This window comes from Schistocerca cancellata, chromosome 9 (assembly GCF_023864275.1).
Source record: "Schistocerca cancellata isolate TAMUIC-IGC-003103 chromosome 9, iqSchCanc2.1, whole genome shotgun sequence".
NCBI lineage: Eukaryota > Metazoa > Arthropoda > Insecta > Orthoptera > Acrididae > Schistocerca > Schistocerca cancellata.
The window spans coordinates 489,064,337-489,089,614 of NC_064634.1; the positions used below are offsets into that span (position 1 = coordinate 489,064,337).

A 25,278-nucleotide genomic window follows, 5' to 3' on the forward strand; every position below is an offset into this window, starting at 1 on the left:
ATCAGGCCAGTCTGTGACCTTATGGGTCAATCAACAGTGTTCCTCCTTTCTCCTGTCAACCACAGTATCTTGATTCGCACAAATTTCAAGTCAACGTAATGGTTCACATAAGCACAGCATGACTGTCAGAAAGCACACGAGTGTCATCATTGCACTTGGTCAGTAAGAAGCCAGCTGAAAGTCAATCTTGCTCATATGTGGTGCCACTGACACCAGCCACTTCTCTGTAATGACGTAAGATCTCTGCAATCGTCTCTGCATCATATGGCCACAGCTTTCCTCTTTGGTCACTTTTCGGCTATTTAAGCACATGTCACCTTGCGGAGTTGGCTGGTTTTGGTCAGTTGGTTGGCACTCCAGTGTACAGTCTGGAGTCCATGAGAATTATTCAGGTTCTTGAAGTCCTGTATGTAGGATGAAGATGAAATGGGAGATACGATACTGTGTGAAGAGTTTGACAGAGCAATGAAAGACCTGAGCCGAAACAAGGACCCAGGAGTAGACAACATTCCATTAGAACTACTGACAGCCTTGGGAGAGCCAGTCCTGACAAAACTCTACCATCTGGTGAGCAAGATGTATGAGACAGGCGAAATACCCTCAGACTTCAAGAAGAATATAATAATTCCAATCCCAAAGAAAGCAGGTGCTGACAGATGTGAAAATTACTGAACTATCAGTTTAATACGTCACGGATGCAAAATACTAACGTGAATTCTTTACAGACGAATGGAAAAACTGGTAGAAGCCGACCTCAGGGAAGATCAGTTTGGATTCCGTAGAAATATTGGAACATGTGAGGCAATACTGACCCTACGAATTGTCTTAGAAGCTAGATTAAGGAAAGGCAAACCTACATTTCTTGCATTTGTAGACTTAGAGAAAGCTTTTGACAATGTTGACTGGAATACTTTCTTTCAAATTCTGGAGTTGGCAGGGGTAAAATACAGGGAGCAAAATGCTATTTACAATTTGTACAGAAGCCAGATGGCAGTTATAAGAGTTGAGGGGCATGAAAGGGAAGCAGTGGTTGGGAAGGGAGTGAGATAGGGTTGTAGCCTCTCCCCGATGTTATTTAATCTGTATATTGAGCAAGCAGTGAAGGAAACAAAAGAAAAATTCAGAGTAGGTATTAAAATCCATGGAGAAGAAATAAAAGCTTTGAAGTTTGCCAATGACATTGTAATTCTGTCAGAGACAGCAAAGGACTGGGAAGAGCAGTTGAACGCAATGGACAGTGTCATGAAAGGAAGGTATAAGATGAACATCAACAAAAGCAAAACGAGGATAATGGAATGTAGTCGAATTAAGTCGGGTGATGCTGAGGGAATTAGATTAGGAAATGAGACACTTAAAGTAGTAAAGGAGTTTTGCTGTTTGGGGAGCAAAATAACTGATGATGGTCGAAGTAGAGAGGATATAAAATGTAGACTGGCAATGGCAAGGAAAGCGTTTCTGAAGAAGAGAAATTTGTTAACATCGAGTATAGATTTAAGTGTCAGGAAGTCGTTTCTGAAAGTATTTGTATGGAGTGTAGCCATGTATGGAAGTGAAACATGGACAGTAGCTAGTTTGGACAAGAAGAGAATAGAAGCTTTCAAAATGTGATGCTACAGAAGAATGCTGAAGATTAGATGGGTAGATCATATAACTAACGAGGAGGTATTGAATAGGATTGGGGAGAAGTTTGTGGCACAACTTGACTAGAAGAAGGGATCGGTTGGTAGGACATGTTCTGAGGCATCGAGGGATCACCAATTTAGTATTGGAGGGCAGAGTGGAGGGTAAAAATCGTAGAGGGAGACCAAGAGATGAATATACTAAACAGATTCAGAAGGATGTAGGTTGCAGTAGGTACTGGGAGATGAAGAAGCTTGCACAGGATAGAGTAGCATGGAGAGCTGCATCAAACCAGTCTCAGGACTGAAGACCACAACAACAACGAAGTCCTGCTGTACATGTATGTTAAATCTCATGCTGTTTGCAGTTAATGGCTCTCCCACTGTTTGGACGCCCATGTTATCTGTTTCGTGACCACTGATGCACAACTTATTGAACAGGGATTTGCCTGTTTTGAACACACTTGATATACTGGCAAGGCGTGTATGTCTAAGTGGTAGCTTGTGCACTCTGAAAGAACCACAGGTTTCATTTTCTGGCACTTCTTTCTGCCTTTAGCTATTAAGAGTAATCCACCTATAGTGGCATCGTTTGTAAAATTAAGAGATTTATGACATTGTTTTTCTTGTATGTAATTATTATTTAGGATTATAAGGCTGAGAATGAGTTCTGGTTTCTACACATTCTGCAGTGTTCTCATATGAATGTTTATGTATCATGGTTTCTGTGCAAAGGCAGTGTAAACTGTTGTTGCACACAGTGACTGCCAGAGTTTGGCTACAAAGAGTAATTGTATTCCTGTTTGAAATTTTTCTAATGTTTTAAGGATTGTGTTGTTCTTAATACTGACCAGTTAATGTGTGTGTCAGTGGTACAATCAGCAGTGCGCGTCGTCATCATAGCTGGTCGGTTCAACTGGGGGACGATGCCTTGGTGGCAGCCAGTGAATTGTAACCGATAGCGTAGTCACTGTGTTCATCAGTACACTCCAGTTCTTCAGCAAATTTAAGTTGAGTATTTTATTATTTGTTCCTGTTGATGCTGAGGCATCCAGCTTTCACTCAGGCTAGATCTGAGTTGTAGATTCCGCGCACCTTTGATGTGCCATTACTTGTCACTGAAATCTGGTAATACCTGAAAGATGCCTTTCATTGTAGTAGGTTTTTAACATCTTATTCAAATGAGAAGTTGTGAGTTGTTCCTGCTGTTTTGTCTTGAGAGGTGTCCTTGCTTCTGCGGGAGTTATTCTCAGTAAACCATTTATTGTTGTTTGATTCTTAAGGTTTATGTAAAGAGGGTTTTAAAATTATTTATTGTTTGGGGTGCGCTTTGACACCCATAGACATTTTGTCTATTTAGTAATGTTTCAAATTCTAGGGTAATTATGTATATTATTCTGGGGTAACAGCAGTTTGCTACTGTCATGCAATTGTTAAATAAAATCTGTTGGAAATTACAAGCCAGAGCTTATGTTTGATTGGCCTTGTCTTTATTGAGCTGAAGTATCCTTGAGCATGTGTCCCCCGTCTCACTTGATGCCTGAACATTACCAAGAGATTTTGGATGCTTGTTTCAGGTTGCATGGTTTTCTCCACTCCGGGCCTCTTCCAGGCCGACAACCACATGCCAGTAGCCCCAGATGACATACATAAAATGGATATCGCAAAACAATATGGATGTTTGAACATCCCCACATGTTCTATGAGATGCAAGACTTTCCAAAGGTTCACTAATGAGGTGCTAATGGGGCCAAGACTTCTGTTTCATGTATACTGGTGGCATTATCTTCACAACAGTAACTTCATTGGTGGCATCATTTTCATCGAAACATGAACGTAACCTTTAAGAATTTTCCCCACAATTTCATTGACTATTCAGTTCTACAGAATTTTAACAAACACATTATCAGCAGAACTGAAACATAAAATAAATGTAAGTGACTGGTAGCACTGAACTCAAAAAGAAGAAGGTTGGAACTGAAGTGACATTTGGCAGATTCAAGATACAGGCTCCCAGCACGTGCCCACCTCTGGAACTGATAGAGCACTCAGTCCCAATGACAGTGCAAAAAATATGTTGATTATTGATACCAAGATACGATACACTTTTATCACGACATTATACCTCACGCTGCTGAAGTCCGTGCACTCCTAGCTGACCCCACAGTGCGTTTCCACACCTCTTATGTGGAACGATGACCAACAGAAGGTGTTCAAAGTGTCTCTCTTATGACTAGCAGGTACTGCACTGCTCACGTATCCTGTTACTGCAGCCCCCTTGACACTCTTTTCAGATATTTCAGTCCATTCTGTAGATGTAGTTCTGAGGCAGCATGTCATCAGAGCTTGTGAACCCTTAGGTTTTTTCTTCAAAAAGCTGAGAGAAAAAGCAGTGGTCTTGACCACCACTCCATACAGATATTCTGGCTGCTTATGAAGCCATAAAGTTTATCTGATTCATAGTCAGAGACCACATCTTCCCCCTATATGCCGACCATCAACTGCTCATATTCATATTTCTGCAGCCTGGTATAAGCTATCCACAAGTCCAACTGAACTATGTGACTTTATTGCCTAGTACATAACTAACAATCAACGCATCACTGGGATCAAAAATTTTATAAGAATTGGGATACAAAAGTAACATGTCAAATACTCAACTACTCATAGTGATCGCTTAAAATTAACTGCTATGTCCCCTACTCAAAAAGTCACAAAAAAAAAAAAAAGGAACAGTTATACATCCACCATATGCGATCAAGACATTTTTCATTTTTGAATGAATTACTCTGTATAAAATAATGCAAACAAAAGTGTGTGCTATTATATATTGTCTAAGATTATTACTATTGTACAACACAAAATACTTCACTAGAAGCAGTCAGGTAGGGAAGCAGAATTCCAAAAATGTCGCCAAGTGTATATAAGTCAACTGAGTAAGAATTCAAATTCATAAATTGAACTACTACATTCAAGAGTAACATCTACTCAAGTGAGTAGATGTCACTCTGTTCACTCTTCTACTTAAATAAAATTTATGAAGTATGAGAGTAATATAATGATTAATAAGTCATAGTTACAAAAGTAATCCCACAATGCCAAGAAATTGTTTGTGTAATAAATATAATGATGCATATTCCAAATTATGCACAGAGTCTTTTGAATAGTACACAGATCACAAATAAAAAGATGCGAGAATATCATATTTCTTATACCCATTAAATTTGCAAGTTCAAAATAATCACCATAAGCATTTGTACAGCAAACAAAATGTTGTAAAACAAAGTGACTAACAGTAGCTGCCATTTACTAGGGGACTGATTCACAGGCCGCTATGATCAACTAGACCTATCAAGGCATTCAGAGCTTGCAGCAAAGTGGAATATACTGTCGATGAATTCTCCAGAGCCATGTATGTGTTAGATCTGGAGATGTGCTCAACACTTCCTCATCATCACGTAATCCATAACTCAACAAAGCAGTGTTTACATGCAACATTCTCCTGGTAGGATAAGCTCCAGTCCTCTGAATGGACTTAGATGAACCACCAATGCAGTGGTTTACTGCCACTTGGTGCAGCACTATTAACCAGTGATAGTTTCTCAAACAAGAATTGCTCTACTATTTTGCCATCAGGTGTGCTGCACCACACTGAAAGCCCAGTAAGACAAACTCGATATAAGCAATTAAAAGCATTAGAATGGTGCCTCCCCCTTCCTCCACACACAGTGAAAAAAAAATTAAACACAGCAATATCATTATGCTGGATACTGTACAGTTAATAGCTACATTTCCTTTTTTTTTGTTCATAAGTATACAAGACACAAACTTACCCAGTATGGAAGATATACTTTCCCTTCATCGGCCACAAATTCTAGCACTCCAGAATGAGTTATTCTGTTTGTCTTCTTATTAGTAAGTTTAAACAGCATTGGGTACACTATGTTGAGGCGAGTGAGCGTATCCAGAGCAGATGGCGGCATAATAACTAAAGAAGAAACAATGAAAATTATGTTACAAATATAATATTCTGGCTATGAAGCCATAAAATATGTCAGCTTCATCGTCACAGGCAATTTCTTCCCCATACACCCTGAACATCAACTGTTAGCACTTGTATTTCTGCGACCAGGTTAACTATCCACCATGCCAAATGAACTATTCAAACAATGTGAGTCAATACAAAGATTTCCAATACAGATACAGGGGCCTATGAATAACTAACTGATATTAACAATGTAAGGAAAACATAGATTTCTACTTACCGTAAAGATGAATCATTAAGTTGCAGGCAGGCACAACTAAAAGACACTTACACATTAGCTTCGGCCACAGCCTTCCTCAGACAAAGAAACACACATACATTCAAATCACATCAGCAAGCTCACCTCATGCACACGACTGCCATCTTCAGCAGCTATTATATTAATTACAGAGATACACATATATAACCAACCATAACTGAATGGGAAAAGCTATATGGTAAAAAAGTGTAACAATGAAACCAAAAGATACTAATCATGAATCAAAACTATTAAAATCATAAAACAAAAAATAGCTCCCTCCTTTACAATAAACAAAATTCGACTTGGGACAGCCCTTGCAGGAATAAGCTGCTTTCAAAATCAGAACAAAATTCATTGAGAACCTTAGAGAAAAGGGAATTTTAATTATACAGTGAATGTCAGAATTAGTAACTGAATTCAAAAGTTAAGTATCCAATGTTAACTGTGCCTGTCTATTGCTCGGTGCCGCCTCTATGTGATGAGCAGCAAAGCATACTAATACATAATGGTGTTAATGTGATAGCAGCATGGAGAGGAATTTGTTATTGGGTGGACTACTATACCCCAGAGACAAAACAACAATCAAAGCAGTGGAAACATGTTGATTCTCCATCACCAAAGAAAGTAAAGACAATTCCTTCAGTGGGAAAGGTCATGGCATCAGTGTTCTCGGATACGAAGGAGATTCTGTCAGTAGATTATCTCCCCACTGGGCAAACAATCACTGGAGAATACTATATTAACCTCCTGGACAAATTACAACAAAAGATACATGAAAAATGGCCAGGTTCAGCAAGGAAGAAAGTCATCTTCCGTCAAGACAATGGGCGCCCACATGCTTGTGCCGTTGCCATGGCAAAATTACACGAAGTAAGGTATGAATTGTTGCCACACCCACATTATTCACCTGATACAGCTCCGTCATACTTCCATCTCTTCCCAAAACTGAAAATTTTTCCTGGTGGATGAAGTTTCACTTCAAACGAAGAATTGATAGCCGGAGTTGACAAACTATTTTGCAGGCCTGGAGGAAACTTATTTTCGAGATGGGATCAAGGCAATGGAACATCGTTGGACCAAGTGCATTAGTCTACAAGGAGACTACATTGAAAAATAAAAACAGTTTCATTGGTGTAAGTACTTTTTTTCTATTCTGTTCCGAGAACTTTTCAAACCACTGGTATTGGACATTTATGTTTCTAAATTGTTTGCAAGTGCTGTAGCAATTCATTAGAAGCCTTGAGTGTTGTTTGTGAGAAGAATGTCGGAAGAGTTTGTGGCAGTTTGTGAGTGAGTTATTTTGATGTAGGCAATTATCAACTATAGGATGTAGGCAATAATTGACAATAAATTCATTTTTGCATTTGGAGTTGGTGTGGTGTGTTATTTATTGCTAGATATTTAAATTTATGTTCTGTTTTGTGTTACTTATGGATATGACAACGAAGTTCATCAGCAGGTCCCTGCATCCTACACTGGGATATGATACACTGAGAAATTTCTACAGTTATTGGTTTAATTACTGAGTATGTAAAGCATTACATTTGTGGACAAGGTATGACACTGACGAAAGTTTCAGCATCTTGGACCAGGAACCACTGTATGTGGCACTGTTGGCGAGAGAACACTTATTGTTCTATCCGGATGGATTCCTAGTTTGAGAGGTCTAAGGTGGCCATTCAAGAGGTTGTACTGATAACATAGTATTATTGCTGTTGCTAGATTGGGTACATTTGTTATGGTTTTATTCTCTTATTGTAGTATTGTATTGATTGTGTCTTATGTGCTTAGCTGTTTTCTTGTACATCAAAATTATGGTTAACACAATTGTTTATGAATTTTTGGGTAGTGTTGCTAGTTAATGTTTATTATTTTGGATTGTGGTGGGTAGGTGATGTGGCATCTGTTTTATGTACATTGGTAAGGTAAGCTTTCTGATATCGGTTATACAAGCAAATTTTTATTTTGTGTTTCTGTGCACTTGGTTTCAGCCCTACAGGTCAAGTGAAATTTTACCAAACGGGAAAGCGCTGGTAGATAGGCACAATAAAAAAACACACAAACACAATTTCCTTATAAAAAAACACACAAACATGTGCCTATCTACCAGCACTTTCCCGCAAGGGAAATTGCTGATACATTTTTTCATATTTTCTAATTGTGGTTTTGTTGATTGCTGACAATTCTGTTTGCTTGATTTCTGCATTTTGCATTATTAGGATAAGTGTATATTTACTTTGTCGTTACTTAAGATTCCCTAATTTTCGTGTCCCATTAGTTTCATGTTATTTCTGCTATTTTATATTATTCATATTATCTGTGCCCATTTGTGTGTGTAATGAGTGATGTCACGTTCACCCTATCTTACACAGATGAAATAGGGGTGTCCACCATCTCGAACACATCACATTTCAAAGCTAATGGGTAGAACAACAATCTTTGGTTGTGCTAGGAATTGTACCCCTGCGTCAGCAGAGAGCGAAGCTATGCTCTAGAACACAGACGTAATACTTAGGTTCAATGAAAGATTAAAGAAAAATTTTTGAACACTGATAACACAATATTTTTAGGTCTTAGCTTTTGTAAGGCAAGCCCAAAACATTACTCTGCCCCTGTGGTGACCTCATAACATAAAGGAAAAACAATTACTTGGAACAATTTCCTTTTCTCTTCACTGTTTTGGGACTAAAGGTATTTTCACACAGTTATATACACTTGAAGTATAAAATATATCATACAATCAGCACTAGAAGTATATACTGTAATAACACCTGAAGATGAACACATTTCAAAACAGCTAATGTAAATCATTACACTGAGAAAATCATGAGTTGTCACAGAAGGATCCCCACCCCATGCACTATTTCATCGTCAATTTCAGGCAATTACTCTGACATTTTATCCGTACATATTATAAAAATGGATGTACATATATATGTATGGATGTTCCAACTCTCCTAAACCACTAGATCAATTTCAACCACACTCGGTACACATACCACCTATGGTCTAGATAGAATCGCTGGGTGGCAGAAGGGATAAGAAGCACATATCTATCAAAGGGGTAGGGCTGAAAAAGAAGTGTACCATACAACGCGTAAGTTTCCTGATTTTACGCATCCAGGATTTGAAAGTGAGAGCACTCAGTTACTTGCAACACACCATTATGAAACTTTTTTCTCACTGACACAAAATGATAAAAGGAAAAAAGTTATCGCCTACTACATTTTTGCTATTCATGCAGTAAAACTGCTGCATAACACATGACAATTTATTATTTCTATACTGCTAACTAGATTTGTGACATTCTTTGCAGGCAGTATGTGCATATACCACTGAACGTACCTGCAAAATTATATCACTGTATGACATATAGTTTATGAAATAAGACATCATAAACTCTCTCTCTCTCTCTCTCTCTCTCTCTCTCTCTCTCTCTCTCTCTCGACTGGTTTGTTGCGGCCCGCCACGAATTCCTTTCCTGTGCTAACCTCTTCATCTCAGAGTAGCACTTGCAACCTACGTCCTCAATTATTTGCTTGACGTATTCCAATCTCTGTCTTCCTCTACAGTTTTTGCCCTCTAGAGCTCCCTCTGGTACCATGGAAGTCATTCCCTCATGTCTTAGCAGATGTCCTATCATTCTGTCCCTTCTCCTTATCAGTGTTTTCCACATATTCCTTTCCTCTCCAATTCTGTGTAGAACCTCCTCATTCCTTACCTTATCAGTCCACCTAATTTCCAACATTCGTCTATAGCACCACATCTCAAATGCTTCGATTCTCTTCTGTTCCGGTTTTCCCACAGTCCATGTTTCACTACCATACAATCCTGTACTCCAGACGTACATCCTCAGAAATTTCTTCCTCAAATTAAGGCCGCTATTTGATATTAGTAGACTTCTCTTGGCCAGAAATGCCTTTTTTGCCATAGCGAGTCTGCTTTTGATGTCCTCCTTGCTCCATCCGTCATTGGTTATTTTACTGCCTAGGTAGCTTAATTTCTTAACTTCACTGACTTCGTGACCATCAATCCTGATGTTAAGTTTCTCGCTGTTCTCATTTCTACTACTTCTCATTACCTTCGTCTTTCTCCGATTTATTCTCAAACCATACTGTGTACTCATTAGACTGTTCATTCCGTTCAGCAGATCATTTAATTCTTCTTCACTTTCACTCAGGATAGCAATGTCATCCGCGAATCTTATCATTGATATCCTTTCACCTTGTATTTTAATTCCACTCCTGAACCTTTCTTTTATTTCCATCATTGCTTCCTCGATGTACAGGTTGAAGAGTAGGGGCGAAACGCTACAGCCTTGTCTTACACCCTTCTTAATACGAGCACTTCGCTCTTGATCGTCCACTCTTTATTATTCCCTCTTGGTTGTTGTACATATTGTATATGACCCGTCTCTCCCTATAGCTTACACCTACTTTTTTCAGAATCTCGAACAGCTTGCACCATTTTATATTGTCGAACGCTTTTTCCAGGTCGACAAATCCTATGAAAGTGTCTTGATTTTTCTTTAGCCTTGCTTCCATTATTAGCCGTAACGTCAGAATTGCCTCTCGTCCCTTTACTTTTCCTAAAGCCCATAAACATTGAGCAGCGTAAAAACAAAACTAGAAAACGAAAATCGATACAGATACAGGTGAAACGTGTACAAATACGTGCAAAATGTGTCCTATATATGTACCCAATCAAACATGGTATATATATTACTCCCTATGTTGGAAGAAATACTGTGGACCTAAGAATTAGCAACCTCTTATTAGGATGGAGGTGATAACATGGTGGACATACAGAGAGGGGGAAGGAGATGGACGCAGATATGGGGAAGGAGGAGGAGGAGGAGGAGGAGGAGGAGGAAATGGACATAGAAAGGGAAGAGGTGAAGATGGGCAGGGGGGAAAGGGTGCGCGGGAGGCGCAGGTGGAGGTGAAGATGGGCAGGGGGGAAAGGGTGGGCGGGAGGCGCAGGTGGACAGAAAGCGGGACAGGAGGAGATAGACATAGAGAGGGGGAAGAGGAGATGGGCTGATAGAATTGGAATCAAAACATACCCAGGCAATGCCAGGTGCTCAGCTAGCTGTTATATATTTAATGATTGTACCAAATTGTGACCTCTAGGAAAAAAATGTTACAACATGTGAATCTACGTAACTAGTTATAATTTCATGTCCAAAAAGCATTTATTCAGGTTTCATTTTCCAAATATTTAATCTAGGGTGAACCCATACTATGACATTTTTTATGAAGCATACTTACTTTTACCACCTCTTTCGACATCATGCCTCTCATTTCCAGGCAACATGGACACAGAGAAACATCTGAACTGTGTGTTGAAGGGGCGAGGAATGTCCGGGAACATATTAAATCCAAACTGAAACATACAATAATAGACTGTAGCTTTTACAGGGAGGAAAGCAGACATGGTTCAGATAAGCCACAAAGATTATTTCCTGCAAAAGACTGTAGTCCACAACAACCAATAATATAGATGCCGACTTGAACCACATCATATTCTTCACTTTGGAAATAAAAGTTACAGTTCAAGCTTCATGTAGAAGACTAACCTTTTCATGGGTGACATTTAATGTCCTATGAACAGGTAGAGCATAATATAGGAATGTGTTGCTTGAGGCTTTCCCAACGGACATGTTGTATGTATGGTTCTCGGGCAAGACGTCGGATGTAATAGTGAAAACTCCACAATATTTCATCAGCGCAACTGGCCAACATCTTCAGGTGTGACGAACACAATGCCAAGGCATGACTAGAGCCCCCTATTTATGCCAGTCTTAGGCAGGAAGTGCGCATGCGTGGAGGCGCCAAATTCGATGGCCAATAGAGATGATATCAACCGATAGCTGGAAGGACAGCAACGCCACCTGCAAGATGAAGAACCAAAGACTTCGGCGCACACATGGAGGCTGCCGCTGCTGCTCTGCACTGCCATCGGCTGCCCCAGCAACCTGTCGGAAGCCGCAAGCAAAGATGCGCGTCTGTGTAGGCGCGTGACTATCCTCCCATTGTCAACAGAATGTATCTGAGGAAGATACACCAGCTTTTGGATGACTCTGCATATCGCATACTAAATAAGGACCCCACAGCCAAAATTCAGCGAAAAACTTTGGAGCTCCTCAAGAACAGCATGATCTCCGATGTGGTTGCTAAGAGACTACGTACACAAGCGCCCATACCTCCCAGACTATATGGATTGCCCAAAATTCACAAGGATAATGTGCCACTGCAGCCTATTGTGAGTAATATTGGGGCACCAACGTATAATCTTGCGAAACATCTGGCAGCGCAATTGAGCCCTTTAGTAGGAAAGTGTCAGCATCATATCCGTAACTCACAAGACTTTATTCGTCGGCTCAAGAACTTACGACTCGCACCATCAGATATACTCATAAGTTTTGACGTAGTCTCACTTTTTACTCAAGTACCATTGCAGGAATCATTGTTGCTCATTAGCAAGAAGCTGGATGGGGAACTTTTAGACTTATTCCAACATGTGCTCACCTTAACGTATTTTTTATTCAATGGACAATATTTTGAACAGACTGACGGCGTCACAATGGTAGTCCCTTGTCACCCATTGTGGCTAATCTTTTTATGGAAGACTTCGAGGAGAGAGCACTCCAGTCGTCGGATTTGAAACCTACGTGTTTTTGGCAATATGTGGACGACACCTTTGTTATCTGGCCTCATGGCACTGCATCGCTGAATGTATTTCTTGAGCATCTTAACTCGTTTCATCCCAATATCAAGTTCACTATGGAGATGGAGAAAAACGGCGAACTTTCATTCCTGGATGTGTTGGTACGGAGAAAAGAAGATGGCACATTAGGTCATGCAGTGTATCGTAAACCAACACACACGGACTTATAGTTACAGGCCACCAGCTGTCACCATCCTTCTCAACGAAGTGGCATACTTAGGACGTTGGTTCACAGAGCACGAGCTACATCAGACTCAGACAGCTTATCCAATGAGCTACTCCATCTGCGTAACTCTTTCCAACAAAATGGATACTCCGAACGGGAGATTTGCCGTGCCTTATGACCGAAGTGGGTTACCCAACGTAGGAACTGGAAGAAGGCGAAGAACAAAGGGGAATGGTCATCTTGCCATACATCGGTGGTGTCACTTCGAAAATAGGAAGATTATTGAAGAGGCATAAAGTTAAATGTGTCTTTCGTCCGCCGGCAAAACTCAGAGCTCTCTCGGGCTCATCTAAGGACAGCCTTGGCCTAAGAAGACCCGGTGTTTATGAGATTCCTTCTAGCTGCGGCATGTTGTACATCGGACAAACTTGTCACACTGTAGAAGAAAGATGCACTGAACACCGACACTACACTCATCTGGAGCAACCAGAGAAGTCTGCAGTGGCCGAGCATTGTCTCAGTACAGGCCATTCTATGCATTATCGACACACCAAAATTCTCGAGTCGACCAGTTCGTACTGGGACAGTGTTATTAAGGAAGCAGTGGAAATACGTAGCTCGACGAATCTCGTAAACAGAGACACGGGCTTTCAGCTCAGTACAGCTTGGGATCCAGCAGTGGCCATATTGAAGTCGCATCGAGCAGAGAGGAGTACTATTGGTCATACAATGGATGACGATTCGCCAGCAACATAAATATTCTGTTGACAACGGAAGGATAGTCACGCGCCAACGCTTGCTTGCGGCTTCCGACAGAGGTCACTGGGGCGGCCGATGGCAGTGCAGAGCAGCAACCTCCACGTGTGCACCGAAGTCTTTGGTTCTTCATCTTGCAGGTGGCGTTGCTGTCCTTCCAGCTATCGGTTGACATCGTCTCTATTGGCCATCGAATTTGGCGCCTCCACGCATGTGCACTTCCTGCCTAAGAGTGGCATAAATAGCGGGCCCTAGTCATGCCTTAGCAGTGTGTTCATCACACCTGAAGATGTCTTCCAGTTGCGCTGATGAAATATTGTGGAGTTTTCACTATGACATCCAACGTCTCGCCCGAGAACCATATATACATAATATAGGAATATTTGCACAGGTTGTAGAAGGATGAAGAACACTCATCCTCAAGAAGATATATACAGACTGCTTCATTTAGTTCAGTATATTCTATCACCTTCAGACACCCCTCTGTAACTGTTGTCTTGTTACATTTATTGTTTTCTTTTCTTTTAATTGCTTACAACCACAACAACTGTTACTTTTTGTAGAAGTACCCATCTCCAATAACTGACCATGTTGTCTATATTTGTATAATATTCTAAGATGCTGAGCTTGTTGTTTAGTTTAATTTGGTACATTTCCCTATCCTTACATACTGACAAATTCTTATAAGGCATATGTCTGACTTCCTGCCTGTCTCTTTCTTTCCAGCTTATTTACAACTTACAGTTCTATTATGGCTTGCAAATTAAAAAAAAGAATCAAGTTATTTAAAATGCATGTATTGTATGAATGTAGACTTTCCCACCAAATACGTAGATGCTGATGAAAAGCTCTTATGTTTCCAGCAGGGTTGCAGAGTTGGAAAACTGTAACGTTTCAAACAAGAGACATGACTAGACTATGAAGAGCATGACTCATTTAAGTGTTGCACTTATTCAACACTACGACCCTACTGGAAACCCAAGAGCTTTTCAAAAATTTATTTATGATTTGATGAAATGTCATAATTTTCTTTTCATCTGTTTTGGCACATTTATTTTCTTTTGGAAAAATATGTTGAACATCAACATGTAGTCTTCTCTGCAAGATCTACTATTATACAGGAGTATTCAAAAGAAAATGTATGAAACAAAAATGTGAGTACAACTGAAATCTTTATTCAAAAGTAATCATCAGTATACCACTGTTTCAGGAGATGACAGATTCCCAGTTTCCAGAATTCCTGCAGTTGTGACAGAAGCCAGTCCTCCACTGTGTCCTTCAATTCATTGTCTGAGTTGAAGCACCTCCCTTTGAGATGATTTTTTTAGCAGACCAATACATGGAAGTCATACAGCGAATCCCATGTATGGCAGATGCTCAAGCTGCTCCCACTTGAACTTCGCCATTACATGTTGTGTGCTTGGAAACGTTTGGGTGCTTGTCACCACGGTACTAAAAGAAATCAGCTAAATTTCGATTACGCGATAAGTCACACAAATCTGAAGGCTGTTAATTCAACTAAATACTCAGGGATTACAATCACAAATAACCTAAATTGAAACGATCACATAGATAATATTGTGGGTAGAGCAAACCAAAGACTACGATTCATTGACAGGCCACTTAGAAGGTGGAACAGGTCTACTAAAGAGACTGCTTACACCACACTTGTCCGCCCTATTCTGGAGTATTGCTGTGTGGTGTGGAATCCGCATCAAGTGGGACTGACGGATGAGGTCGAAAAAGTAAAAAGAAGGGCAGCTCGTTTTTTATTATCGCGAAGTAGGGGAGATAGCGTCACAGACGTGATACGTGAATTGGAGTGGCAAACATTAAAACAGAGGCGCTTTTCGTTGCGACGGGATCTACTCAGGAAATTTCAATCACCAGTTTTCTCCTCCAATTGTGAAAACATTCTGTTGGCACCCACCTAGATAGGGAGAAATGATCATCACGATAAAATAAGAGAAATCAGGGCTCGCACAGGAAAATTTAAGTGCTCGTTTTTCCCGCATGCTGTTCAAGAGCGGAATGGTAGAGAGACAGCTTGAAGGTGGTTCTTTGAGCCCTCTGCCAGGCACTTTATTGTGAACATCAGAGTAATCACGTAGGTGTAGATGTAGAATCACCACCTCCGTGAGCAGCTCAGGTCATTTGTTCTTGATGGATTTGTGTAGGCTACAGAGTGTCTCACAGTACACATCACTATTAATGGTTTTCCCATGCTCGAGGAATACAGTATCATACAGTGGACATTGAAAAATATGGCTTTTCACTTCAAAACTCTTCATATGACCTCTGTCATTTCTGATATCAATCCTAAAAAGTCTTTGTAAAATGATTTTTTTAAATCGCTTGATTATTTTGATACACCCTGTATAATAGCTTAGAAATTGTTTGCAACATCCTAATAGCAGTGTCATCAGAGTACTCTTGCTTCTTACTGTGGTGAGCCAAAGAGAAAAGTGGTTTCAATTGTGCTCTATTGAGCGGCACAACTAAAATATTTGGGTCAGTAAAAGTTTTTTAAAAATAACAATATTATGAAAAGGATAGTTGCTACTCATAATTCAGCGGAGATGGTGAGTCGCAGATAGGGACAACAAGAAGACTGTGAGAAAGCAAGCTTTTGGCCAACAAGGTCTTAATCAGAAACAGACAACATGCACGCACACACGTGCGCACAACACACACCCCCACCCACACCCACACACACAAACAACATTAGTTTCTGACTGCTCCTTTTCATAATATTGTCTCGAGTCTTCATTTTCCTTTTGTGTTAAAATCTGCTTCAATCATCTTGCAATGGGATTTAATGTAATTGATCAACTTATGAAGCTCTGCATACTTGCTGCAAAACAACCGCAAGTCTAATATATTTGTCAATCATGCAACCACAGTTTTCTTAATTACTCATTTATATATGACATTATAAAGCCATAAATGTTGCATTTTTGGCACCATAGTCAGCATGTTTTAAGTCTCTTGTTTGCAAATGTCATTTCCATGCCTAAACAGTATTGAGTACATTTAGAACATTCTATTGCAGGCACATTATGGTAGTATGTATCTCATATCAGAAAACATCGACTAATCACATAAACAAGTTAACAGAACAACTGTGGTCAAACAGATGTTAGAGTTTCACATCGAAAGAGTAGCTGACCTGTAAGGACACTGCTTGTGTGTCAAAACGGTACTTACAGACATGAGACTTTAAACGTGCTAAGTATAATGCTAAAAAATGTTTCATTAGGCACTGTACATATTTAAATATAATTTTAAAGTATTGCACCAGTAAAGATGGACACAATGCCCATTATCTGACCAGCAGCTGATGTGAACATTTTAGTCATTATGAGTTTCCTGACATTAAAGTAAAAAGTCAGAGCTGTGATGCTGTTGAAATTTGCCAGAACTGAAATGGAAACTGCACACGGCCAAGACACAGAACAAATTGTTACTTGCACAAATTAACAGCTTCACGAAATCTTAGTGGGATATGACAACAGTAAGTAGCTTACCCATGATAGAAAATAATGGAAAACCATAAAAATTTTAGAGTTCCATAACCCACATCCTCTTAAACCTAAAATCCGAAAGAAAGCATGACATCTACATATAATGTGACCTCACTAACACTGTCAATACTGAGCATAACATCTTGTAAGTCTTGCTGCATCTGGGTGAAAAATGTAAAAGAAGGAATGTTAGACGTCAATGCCCCATCTACATTTCATTAGAGGTGTAGGTATAGCCTCCACAGTCCAGATATTGGGTCGACCAAAGTATCCGATCACACCCGTTGGCTTTGACCTGTGACATAAGGCTGTTGTGGTGTGTGACGTCACGATGACGCAAAATTTAGTTTGTGAGAGTGGCATGTTTGTAGGTGTCGTTTTCATGTGATCGGTGGGGCTCTCTGGTGGTGTGTTTATGTGTTGTGTGTTAGGTGATGTTTATGGTTTAGTTTGCATGTGTGGCGTATTTATAGGTGGCGTACTGTTGCGGTCGGTGGTTCTCTCCGGTGGTGTGTTTATGGTTAGTGTGTTACGTGGCATATGGAGTTTGTTTGCATGGTAGCATTGCACGTGTGTGGTATCAGTAGTGACTGTGCTTTCAGCGGAATATTTTTCAGTGAGTTAACGATTTTGGTATTGTTATATCGACGTTATTGTAGTTTTTTTCTGTTCGTTCTGTGTGAATTTTGGTAAATTGCTTTGTTTATGTGTTTGGTAGGTATGGATATGACTGGCAAGGTCAACAGTTTTTGGTTGTCGGCGGTGATGGGGGACAGTGTGTTGTCTCTAATAAAATTTCAACTATTTAGATATTTGGATGAAGTCGTGAAGTTTCCAGTGTGTCGTGAAGAAATGAAGCTTACTAAAGTTCCGGCGTCTCGGACCAGGGATGGCTATATGTGGAGATGTCATAAGGATAACAGGTCAAGGGAAGTGTTCGATTCCAATTTTGTTGGTTTGTTGTGTTTTTCCCAGGCAGTGATGATTGTGGACATGGTTGTAGTTTTGGGTTTTATGATTTAGTATCAGTAGTTTCTGTTGCCATATATAGGTCAAGAGAAGTGTTCGATTCAAATGTGTGGTTGTGGCTGTGGGTGTTCCAGTATTGGGGAGTTGCTGTTGAGCTATACAGGTCAAGGGAAGTGTCCGATTCCAGAGCATATTGTGTTTAGTGGAATTTGGAGAGTTTAGTGTTGTCGGTTTTTTTCGTCATTTTGTGTGGTTTCGTATGGTGGGGTGTGCCCAAATTTGTTTATATTTACTTTGTCTCCACCCAAAAACCCCCAGTTTCTCACACTTGTCCCGTTAGTTTCATTAGGTTTTTTGTGCAATGTGTGTGTGTGGGGGGGGTTTTCCAATGTGTTTTTATGTTTGTGGTCTTGTTTATGTAATGACGTCATAGGTACCATATTGGAGTCATAGGGTATGGTCATTTCCGCCATATTTGTGACGTCATGGGTCAAAGCAGACGGGTGGAATCGGTCACTTCTGTATGTCAATGGAGGTGTCTGATCCCACTCGTTGGTTTTGTGCCATGACGTAAAGGTGTTGTGTTGTGTGATGTCATGATGACACGGAGTTTAGTTTGAGTGTGTTGTGTTTGCAGATGTCATCTTGTTGCGGTTGGTGGTGTGTGCATGGTCTGCGTGTTATGTGGTGTACTGGATTAATTTGGGTGTCGGTGCTTGAAGTGTGCATTTATTGGTCGTGACTGTTATAGAACAAAAATTAGTTTCAGTGAGTTACGAATTAAGTTTCTTGTGTGTCGTTTGATGTTATCGGTTTGCTGTTTGTAGCATGGTAAGTCATTTAATTCTATTTGTGGCTTCGTTTGTTATATATGGATATGACTTCTAAGTTTAATGATGCAAGTCTGCAGGCTGAAATGGGGGATGACATATCCGTCATTAAGGTTCTGCAACTTTTTGGGCTTGTGACGGAGATAGTGAAATGCGGCGTATGCAAGCAGAATATACGAGTTGGGCATTAGTGTGTAGTGCTGGAACTTTTCAGTGGTAAGTAGTCCTTTTCTTGCGTCTATTGTTCGATGGTGTTTTTATGTGTTGTTGGGTCAGTGTTATTTACTACATGTGTTGGTGGTTGATGTTTTGGTATTGGCACTTGTGGTTGATTTATGTATCTTAAGGGAAGTACTTGATTTCAATGTTTTTGGCATATTCAGCTGTATTTGATCTGTATATGTTATGGGAAGCGACCGATTCAAATTTGTTGTTGTAGCTATGTGTGTTTTGGTATCGTGAGCTGCTGTTGACCTATATAGGTCAAGGAAAGCATCAGATTCCAATTTTAAGTTGTTTTAGGTGTTGCTTTTGTGGTATTGATAGTTGCGGTGTGATTATAATTTTTGTAGTAGTTGGTTTTTATTTTGTGGTATCGAAATTTGTGGTTGAGCTATGTAGGTAAAGGGAAGTGACCGATTCCTGTCGATACTGTAAGTTTAACGGAATTTGGGAATTTTGTGGTGTTCTTATGTCCTCATTTTGTGTGATTTGGGAACATTGTGTGTGTGTGTGTGTGTGTGTGTGTGTGTGTGTGTGTGTGTGTGTTTAGTTTGTCCCCACCCAAAAAACCCCAATTTTCCGCGCTGGTCCCATTACTTTGATTATATTTTTGGAGATAGATGTGTCTGTTGGTTTTATATGCATTTTCATGTTTGTTGTCATGTTTATGTAATAGCGTTATAGGCGCCATATTGGAGACGTTAACAATGGTCGTTTCGGCTGTATTAGTGACATCATGGGTCAAAGCAGACGGGTGGAATCGGATGCTTCTGTAATGCCCTGGCCCCTGATATTTCTTTTGGAAGTGACTTCAGTTATTATTTGCAGAAAACATTTAGAAGTGTGATTACACAGCACTCTTGTCCCTCCCATTCCATCACCACTGTCACTAAGCCCTGACCTTTTACCAATATATTTAATGACAGTACTTAAGTAATGATAATGATGAATGTACATGTGATGAAATTAACAAATTCTGAGATGTATAACCTAACACAGTGGAGAAAGTGATATGTTAATCCCAATACCTTTCTAACCAACAAAGAATAGTCGTGACCTTAGGCAAGCATCTTGCTCTCTTAGTATGAAGTGTTAGGTTTTGGGATGCATACTGTGCTGGGAACTACTTTGTGTTCTTTTGCAGATGTTGTGAGAGCAAGAGTGGACACAGCGTATCGGCATCTGTATTCCTGTGCTTGGAGACATCTGTGGGTTGGGGCAGATATTCCATGATAACGCTGTCCCACTCTTAAGTGATTTACTGCGGACCAAGGAACTTCGCCAGGCATGGCAATTGCCATGATATCACTTGTAAAAACAAAGCTGGTATTGACAAGAAGAGCACAAATGACAAAGACGAACATGAAGTGTGAGCTGTAGTCAATTATAACATATAATGTATGGATGGTAAGGGAGGCATGATATACAAATGATAAAAAAATAGTATTGATATCATTCCCAACTGGTACGAATATTTTATCTTCGAAGTAGTAGCCTCTTGCCTCAAGATATAGCGATGCAGTTACTTCATGAGCTGTTTTGAAGACAAGAAATTAACATAAATCAGTAAGATGACCACAAAAACTTCTGGCAGACCATCTACTTACAACACCTGTACAAAAGCCAGTGTGTTACACTCCAAATCAGACTATTTTCACTGTCACTTAAAAACTGTTTCAGTCTGAGTTTGCACATCTTGAAAAGATTACAAAATACATAATTTTCATAGTAGTTCTGAACTAAATAACACTCATCATGTGTGAGAAATAAACATGTAACAAAATACGCCAATGGCTTAGGAATCGTCATGTAACATACAATTAAGAAGAAGAATTGTACAACAAATGTTTGCAAGCGTAACAGTAAAAATCTTTCCACAAAAAGACAATTCATTTAAAAATATGCAAGTGTGTAGAATGTGCTGTTATGTGTAGTAATTAGCTTTACATGAAAATTCTGGATAATGGTACGATCGTTGTACGAAAGTCAGAAAGTATACAATATGGCGTGGAAAAGAAATTCGTTACAATCCAGAATGGAGGTGTGAATAGAGTGTCACTTTCATATCACTTACAAATATACAGGCCTTAGGTACTTAATACAACATGGAGACTGTCATACAAATTTCCTAGCACTATACAATAAATGAGTTATCAGACATGCAGGTATTAAACAGCTGCACGAGCTAAACTGCAATTAGTAATCTGCAAATACTCACTGATAATTAAATAGCAATACAGAAAATGATATCTACGAAAGGAGATCATCACAATGATTCTTCTACCTCGTTAACTCAAAAAGGTTCAATTTTGTACAAAATATCTCTGGCAATATGTTCCAACTGCAGGTGGAAGGACAACGTACTAACCATTCTGGTGAGTTATTAATCCAGGAACTTCACAAAATTTTATTGTATCCGCACTATCTCAACTGTAAACAAATCGTCCACACCACACTAATAACAAAGAGCTGTCTGCAACTCATGCATCACTCAAAGATGTTAAACGATACAGACGCCAAACCATACACCAAAGACATTACTGTACCCGCGATAGGTACTTCAAATCCATGCCAAAGCCGAATTTCAGCTGTGCCAGTTCATTTTTCATCGGAAATAATCAATACGCACCAAGTCATTGACACGTTACGGAAGGATTACAAAAACTCTTCACATTGCGAACAATCTCAGTTTGCAGTAACATGCATCGACTAAACCGAGTGCACACACGCAAGAAAAGTGTGGCCAAAGTTAGTATCATACTGAAGTTGCAAAGCAGGTGCTTGTGTAAACTCTTATTTTCAAGTGGCACAACTTCAGAGAGGCAACTTTTGTCATGCCACAAAAAGTTCAACTTGGTTTTACTGTGTTGCGTTACTTTCCTTTCACCACTGGTCCCTGGTGGCAGTATTCTGTCCCAGTTGTCGTGGAGCAATTGCTGCTGTACTATATTCGATTTCAGTTTGTTTTCATTTTATTACTGCAGAAAGTGAAAACAGTGGTCGGCAGGTACACTTTCACTGCTTCTGGAACTACAAGAACAGCAGCCTATGCTTGAATTTCTGCAGCAGTGTATGTGTGTGTGTGTGTGTGTGTGTGTGTGTGTGTGTGTGTGTGTGTGTGTATGTATGTGCCTGGGTGTAACCACTGATGTGTCCCACAATCTTAAAATATTTTCGGGCGAATGAATAAATAAATAAACTTAATACATGTAACCAAAAAAGCGAATCGTATCAACTTCGTGATTTATGGGACCAAGCATTGTATAAATTGTGGGTTATATGCAAAAAATAGTTTCCAAGTTTGATGTAGCAGCTGCCCAAAATGCCTATATCAGTCGTATACAATGACATTCTAAAATGTTGCAGATGGTATGTGTATGCAGCTGTTGTTTAGTTTGCCATTGCAGACAGCATTTTCGTCTCCGATTGTTATTCCTGCTGTGAAGATGAATTCACACTTGTCGGAACGTCACCCTCACATTTTTGAGCGTTGCCAGTCAGAGGCTTTCCTGAGCATTCACACTACATGGCATGTCAACGTCGAAAGAACGTCATGACGTTCGAGCTGGTTCATAAAATACTCACCCGAGTCGCTATTTCGTAGTTCATGGCAAATAGTCATAAAATGCCAAAAGTTAGTTTAAAGCACCTTGCAGTGAATGCTGTTGCATTTGATGGCGAGGAAGAGGAACAGTGAGCATAAAGAGTCTATGTTAGAAAAAAAATATGTTAAAAAATCAAGACTATGGAGAGCTCCACACTCTTTACAAGAAGATGGAAGATGAGGAGTCATTGTTCTACAATTATTTCAGAATATCTAAACAACAGTTTTTTTACCTGTTAAGGAAGATACAAACAAAAATTACGAAGAGAAATTCAAGATTTAGGCGTTAAATATCACCACAGCAGAAGCTCATGTCTACATGGGCGGATTCGCTGAGCTGAACAAAACAAATATGGAGGTGATACTTGTCAGCAGCAACAGAGAAATATCACGTGACTCCGTCAATAACCCATAGAAACAATTTTCCTGAGAAACCTACACGTGACACTAACGTGACGTGACATGTTGATGACATTCCATTGATGGCATGTTTGAATACCGCCATTTGAACTACATAGGAGAATCTTTTGAAGTGACGGTGACGCTCTGTCAAGTGTGAATCCATCTTAAATGTGTTTCTGGCCCTTGATTTACCCCCATGGGAAACCTATTTTTGGGCCTAGCGTTTGGGGTTTGTCTTCCTTGTATTTAACTCTTGTCACAGCTCTAACGCCATAACTTGCACTATAACATTTGGACCCATCCGTATGACATCAACTGACGCCAAATTGTAAATGTGGAACTACGCAGAATTTGTGGCGTTGTGTGTGAATGGTAGCTCATGATACCACTACAGAAAGTCACAAGCTCTGGCACCGCATTAGTTGCCTGCGTGAATCCTGCTTAAAGTTTAACAAATTGTAAACAAATACATGCTACATGTTTATTACTGGTACAAGAAATGCTCCTGCAATTGATCCACCATACACCAGACTAGCAAAGATCCACCATAGTTATAAACATCTAGGCATCAATTTTTTTTACCATCTCCTACAAAAAGCCCATACAGTTGTCAGTCGTGATTAGAATTAGGTTCCTGCATGTAGACTTAATTCCCCAAAGTCTCGTAGTCGTTAACCTCCATTTCTTCATTAACAGCTGTCATAACAGCTTTTATTAATAGTAACAGTAAACATCAGCATTGCTGGTCTAGCACATCTGAAGGAACAGATAAGACATAAAAGGAGAGTAATCACAGCTAATGAATAAAGTCTGTGCTACAGAATTATCCATCCTATTTTCAAAGCAGATGTGTACTTTTGCCATAATACACTCCTGGAAATTGAAATAAGAACACCGTGAATTCATTGTCCCAGGAAGGGGAAACTTTATTGACACATTCCTGGGGTCAGATACATCACATGATCACACTGACAGAACCACAGGCACATAGACACAGGCAACAGAGCATGCACAATGTCGGCACTAGTACAGTGTATATCCACCTTTCGCAGCAATGCAGGCTGCTATTCTCCCATGGAGACGATCGTAGAGATGCTGGATGTAGTCCTGTGGAACGGCTTGCCATGCCATTTCCACCTGGCGCCTCAGTTGGACCAGCATTCGTGCTGGACGTGCAGACCGCGTGAGACGACGCTTCATCCAGTCCCAAACATGCTCAATGGGGGACAGATCCGGAGATCTTGCTGGCCAGGGTAGTTGACTTACACCTTCTAGAGCACGTTGGGTGGCACGGGATACATGCGGACGTGCATTGTCCTGTTGGAACAGCCGGTCTAGGAATGGTAGAACGATGGGTTCGATGACGGTTTGGATGTACCGTGCACTATTCAGTGTCCTCCGACGATCACCAGTGGTGTACGGCCAGTGTAGGAGATCGCTCCCCACACCATGATGCCGGGTGTTGGCCCTGTGTGCCTCGGTCGTATGCAGTCCTGATTGTGGCGCTCACCTGCACGGCGCCAAACACGCATACGACCATCATTGGCACCAAGGCAGAAGCGACTCTCATCGCTGAAGACGACACGTCTCCATTCGTCCCTCCATTCACGCCTGTCGCGACACCACTGGAGGCGGGCTGCACGATGTTGGGGCGTGAGCGGAAGACGGCCTAACGGTGTGCGGGACCGTAGCCCAGCTTCATGGAGACGGTTGCGAATGGTCCTCGCCGATACCCCAGGAGCAACAGTGTCCCTAATTTGCTCGGAAGTGGCGGTGCGGTCCCCTACGGCGCTGCATAGGATCCTATGGTCTTGGCGTGCATCCGTGCGTCGCTGCGGTCCGGTCCCAGGTCGACGGGCACGTGCACCTTCCGCCGACCACTGGCGACAACATCGATGTACTGTGAAGACCTCACGCCCCACGTGTTGAGCAATTCGGCGGTACGTCCAACCGGCCTCCCGCATGCCCACTATACGCCCTCGCTCAAAGTCCGTCAACTGCACATACGGTTCACGTCCACGTTGTCGCGGCATGCTACCAGTGTTAAAGACTGCGATGGAGCTCCGTATGCCACAGCAAACTGGCTGACACTGACGGCGGCGGTGCACAAATGCTGCGCAGCTAGCGCCATTCGACGGCCAACACCGCGGTTCCTGGTGTGTCTGCTGTGC

The 25,278-nt window shown here is 40.7% G+C and overlaps 1 protein-coding gene across 2 annotated transcripts in view; it reads right to left on the bottom strand.

Annotated features, from left to right (window-relative positions):
• Positions 1-21,607, bottom strand: part of LOC126100985 (ubiquitin fusion degradation protein 1 homolog) — a 63,112-nt gene extending 41,505 nt beyond the window's left edge. Inside the window, exons 1-3 of one of the 2 annotated variants that reach the window (XM_049911650.1) lie at positions 21,470-21,607; positions 11,176-11,290; positions 5,453-5,607 (exon numbers count right to left, since the gene is read on the bottom strand). In XM_049911650.1, coding sequence (XP_049767607.1) covers positions 5,453-5,607; positions 11,176-11,290; positions 21,470-21,472 — 273 coding nt within the window. In that variant the 5' untranslated portion in view covers positions 21,473-21,607. Of the gene's footprint in view, positions 1-5,452; positions 5,608-11,175; positions 11,300-21,469 lie in introns of those variants that run through there. The other variant, XM_049911649.1, reaches the window with a different exon arrangement.
• Between the last annotated feature and the right edge of the window lie 3,671 nt (positions 21,608-25,278).